General features: G+C 35.3%; 1 protein-coding gene across 2 annotated transcripts; it reads left to right on the forward strand.

Moving 5' to 3' along the window:
• Positions 1-1,694, forward strand: LOC112144538 (40S ribosomal protein S26). Of its 2 annotated transcripts, none has more exons than XM_024269111.2 (4): positions 1-92; positions 1,084-1,261; positions 1,391-1,521; positions 1,597-1,694. In XM_024269111.2, exons 1-4 carry the CDS (start codon positions 90-92, stop codon positions 1,630-1,632), a joined length of 348 nt encoding a protein of 115 aa, XP_024124879.1. In that variant the 5' UTR covers positions 1-89; the 3' UTR covers positions 1,633-1,694. The 2 variants fall into 2 exon arrangements, with proteins under 2 accessions (XP_024124879.1, XP_024124878.1); XM_024269110.1 differs by lacking the exon at positions 1-92 and adding an exon at positions 189-230.
• Positions 1,695-4,461: the final 2,767 nt, after the last annotated feature.

Here is a 4,461-nt window from a genome sequence, read left to right on the forward strand (position 1 = left end):
CGCTGAGAATCCTCGGTGGGCGGGGCGTAGATCGGCTCTTTTCCGGCGGTTCGTCCTCTTCCGGTCCTCTTTCCATCTTCCCGTTCAACATGGTGGGTCTCTGTCACTTCTGCCGATTTTATTCAACACAGTACATCGAGTTACGACTTCATTCCGACACATAAATGTTTGTTTCTAGACACTCTAAAGACAATTGTTGTGTAATGATATTTAGGTTGATCTTAAATGAGGTAAAAGCGGCTAGAAATCTATGTCGGCCTTATGCTAACTGTTAGCAGGCTAATCGTTTTGTGCATGTGTTCCGGCGAGCTAGCATAGCTGCTGCTAAAGTGTGGTCAGACGTGGTTATTTGTGTTAAATTGCCAGTATTTAGGTTTTATAAACTGTTAGTGAACTAATGATGCAGTCACAGATTTTACTGGTTTACATTTTGAAACAACAAAGACTCCGTTAAAATCGGAGAGCTAGCATCGTTAGCTCACTGTGGTGCATAGAGACAGCGACTCATTTACTATAGGATTAATTATGAAAACATTTAGGTGTTTTCGAATTAGACATTTACTCAAATAATATACGTCTGCATCCTCTTGAATTCTTAATAGATTCATAAAGTTAGTATAGAAAAGCAAAATAGAACTAATATATGAACAGGAAGTTGATTACATTTTTTAAACTTTTAAGTAATTTTTGATGCTGCTGTTATAGATTTCTACATGAATATTAAAACGTTTAACTCTATTTTTTACTTTTGGATTTGTCTAAGATGATGTTGGAATTAGATTTGTTTTGTTTCTTTAATTGTATTTCCAGAACATTCAATAATAACAACAAAAACTTTATTTATAAAGCACTTAAATGACCCAAACTGATGTACAATGACAGGATAAAAACATAGAATCAGATGAATTACATTAAAAGTGTACATGAAATTCTTAAAAAAAAAATGCATCAGAAACGTTAAGAAGTCGCAATCATTTGTACTATAAATTTCTTTTCTACTCCATAATTGTTTCTAAAAGTGGGAACCAACGTTGATCTAAACGTGTTTGTTAGTTTGTTAATGAACTCGACTTTATTTTACAGACTAAGAAGAGAAGGAATAACGGACGTGCCAAGAAGGGCCGTGGGCACGTGCAGCCCATCCGCTGCACCAACTGCGCCCGCTGTGTTCCAAAGGACAAAGCCATCAAGAAGTTTGTCATCAGGAACATCGTGGAGGCGGCGGCCGTGAGGGACATCTCAGAGGCCAGCGTCTTTGACTGTAAGGAAATGTGTTGTTTTTGAGAACGCAGACGACTGTTCAATACTCAGTGACGAGCTTTGATGCAAACGTTTGTCGTGAGAGTGTGACTGTTCTATTCATCCGTTTGTTCTGATCTGTTTTCCACAGCGTACGTCCTTCCTAAGCTCTACGTGAAGCTGCACTACTGTGTGAGCTGTGCCATCCACAGTAAGGTGGTGAGGAACCGCTCTCGCGAGGCCAGAAAAGACCGCACCCCGCCACCCAGATTCAGGCCGGCTGTAAGTCGCAGCTTCACGGATGAGACGGTGGATCATTTTAATGTCTGACTTCACTTCTTGTTGTTTTTCCAACAGGCCGGCGCTCCAAGAGCTCCTCCGAAGCCCATGTGAAGCAGAGTTCTGAGATGATGTCCAGCTGATAAAGAAATAAAAAGATCTTGAGACAAACGTGACATCGCCTGTTATTGTTTTGAAAGTTTTTTTTAAAATCATCACACAAAACAAAAAAAATGTGCATTAATAAATCAAATATGTTTTAAATTGAACAAAAAATTAGGGCTGGAAAAATCGATTAATCGATTTAAATCAAAACCTTAATAGATCAAGAATCGATTCACAAAAGATATAAATCGATTTAGCACATGAAGCTAAAGTCTGCTAGCTTGATGATAACGTTTAATGGAATTCTTCATTGGACAGCTAATGCTAACGCTCGGTTGGCCTAAAAATACAATCCTGATTAATTAAAGAAACTTTATAAACTCAAAGGCATTAAATTTCCAAACTCTTGTAAGGAATTATTTCTAAATCATATAGTAGATTATTAATGTATTTCTAAACAAATGTGTATAAATGTGTAAACTCAAAATTGAATTGAATGAAATTAAAGAATCGAAAAAAATCAGAATCGATTCAGATTCTTCTGAATTGAATAGTTTCTGGAAACTACAATCGATACTCAGCCCTACGAAAAATGCACTTTAAGAGGACAGGAGTTAGTTTTTTTGAATAACAATTATATTTTGCTTATTAAGATAAAATCATGTTCTAAAACAATAAGTCAAAGGCACAACTCCAAATTCAGCCTTCAGCAGAGCATCTGAACGTGTTCTGAGAAATTCATCTGAGCTTTGACCCAAATCAGAAAATCATTTCAGCCTCAAATGCAGAATTTCTACATTTTGTAAATATTTCCATGTAATTCAGCGGTCAGCAGCTCTGGAGCCACATGGGCCTCTTTTACCCCCCTTGTGTCTCTGTGGTTAAAGAAAAATAAAAAGCTAACATTTTTAAAAGTGAATCACAAGTTCAACATAAACATGACAGATTTTTGAAAAAGGTTTACCACAAAAAAAACTATTTGAGGTCAGTAAACAGAATTTAGACGCAGCAGATTTTCAATTTTTGAAGAAATTAGAAGATTTTAGGAGCAACTTAAGGTTTTGAAAAAACAGTAACGGATTTGATTTTGGCTAATTAGATTTAAAATTTCTTACAGAAATGCACCCCAAAAAGTAAATTGTTTTTTTTTAAAATCCCTGCTAACATTACACTACCACTACTCTGTGACATTAGGTGTCTTTTATTTTGAAGGGAGGTTGTGAACCTCTGTCCAAAGCTATTGAAAAAGGCAATTTTCTTTTTAAATTGCCAAAAAAAGTTCATTTGCATTTAACATTTTTATTTAATACATAGAATGTGACAAACTGAAACTTTATATAAGTATAAACTAAGACGTGTCATGTGTCTACAACAGGATGAGGCTCCAGAACCACATGACTCACCAAGTGGATCCATTGCCAAAAAAAATACAAAATAGTAAATTTAAACGTGTTAATCATTTAGTACTAATTTTATTTTAGTTTGATATATGGTTTTATGACCAATGTGCTTCTATAACAGTAAAATAGATTTTATACATCACTGCTGGCGTTACACTAAATCAAGACAACCACAGATGTGAAATCTGGACTAAAACTTTGGTAAAATGTTTGATCTTCTGTGAGTTTTGTGTATGATTGAAATAAAGTACATATTCAGTTTCATATTTAGAAAACAAATTATACTTTTTTCATATTTCTGTTTATTCATGACAATAAAACAATAATGTATTTCTAGCATAAATACAAAAGCGTTCTATATTTTTCTTTCCTTTGCCGTCCATCTGGGTTTTGGTCTGAGAGAAATTCTCTATCATAGAGACTTAATCTGTGAATTTTGGCTCTTTGTAAACAAATAATTTTCTCCTGTCAGACTTTCTTTGAAAACTTAATTTGGAAAACATTTGAGAAATTGTGCTTATTTAGAATTAGAATTCTTTGCCACAAATAAACTCAGTGTCTTGAAATCATGTGGCTGTTCGGCATCTTGAGGACCATCAGAAACATTTGGATGTGAGATGTTTTGTTTCCTCGTCTCCAGTTGTTCCTCCAAACATTTATTCACTCCAAACGTCTTCTAGACAGGAGAGAAGTGCAGTGATGTCAGAGCAGTACGGCGCCCCAGAACCGCCATCAGAGCCAGAAAAAGGAGCGGCAAACAAAAAAGAAGGAAACTGTAAAAATGTAAAAAATATCTGTAAACAAAAAAGGCAATCGCAGCAAAAATAAAAAAAGTAACAAAAAAGGTGAAGCAACAAGAAAGCTACAACAGAAGTCAATCATCAGGAATTGTTTCTGCTGAATCTCCGGATTTTGTGAAAAAGGATTAAATTCACAAAAATAATTTTAACAATAAAGGTCAGAATTTTTTAGATTTATTGGCTCAAATGAGTTTTTACATTCGATCTATTTCTACAAGAACAAACAAAAAACAATGAAAACATGTCATCTTAATCAGCTTTATAATCTAACATCATTTTTATTTTTGTTTTGAAATAAATAAAAAAACTGCTGAGTAAAAGGAGGAAAAGAGGAGCGGGATGAACAGGGAAACGATGGAGAAAGTTTGTGTTTTATGTCACCATTTATATTTGTTATTTGATCAGAGCAGGTAGAAGGTAAATGATGACGGTTCGTTTTTAGCTTTGGCTAAAGCGGAGAAAACGTATACAGACATCCACGAACGAGAGGAGGAACATACTATACAGTCTGAGGTATCCATCCATCATCACTTCATCCATCCATCCATCCATCCATCCATCATCACTTCATCCATCCATCCATCCATCATCCATCCATCCATCCATCCATCCATCCTCAATCTGTCCATCATCCATCC

Source organism: Oryzias melastigma, linkage group LG5 (genome assembly GCF_002922805.2).
Source record: "Oryzias melastigma strain HK-1 linkage group LG5, ASM292280v2, whole genome shotgun sequence".
Lineage (NCBI taxonomy): Eukaryota > Metazoa > Chordata > Actinopteri > Beloniformes > Adrianichthyidae > Oryzias > Oryzias melastigma.

Excerpts from the sequence above, each read along its gene's own strand:
- LOC112144538 (XM_024269110.1), top strand. The coding sequence starts at position 204 with ATGATATTTAGGTTGATCTTAAATGAG. Across the intron at positions 1,262-1,390 it reads AGAGGCCAGCGTCTTTGACT|CGTACGTCCTTCCTAAGCTC; the intron begins GTAAGGAAATGT and ends TGTTTTCCACAG. Across the intron at positions 1,522-1,596 it reads CACCCAGATTCAGGCCGGCT|GCCGGCGCTCCAAGAGCTCC; the intron begins GTAAGTCGCAGC and ends TTTTTCCAACAG.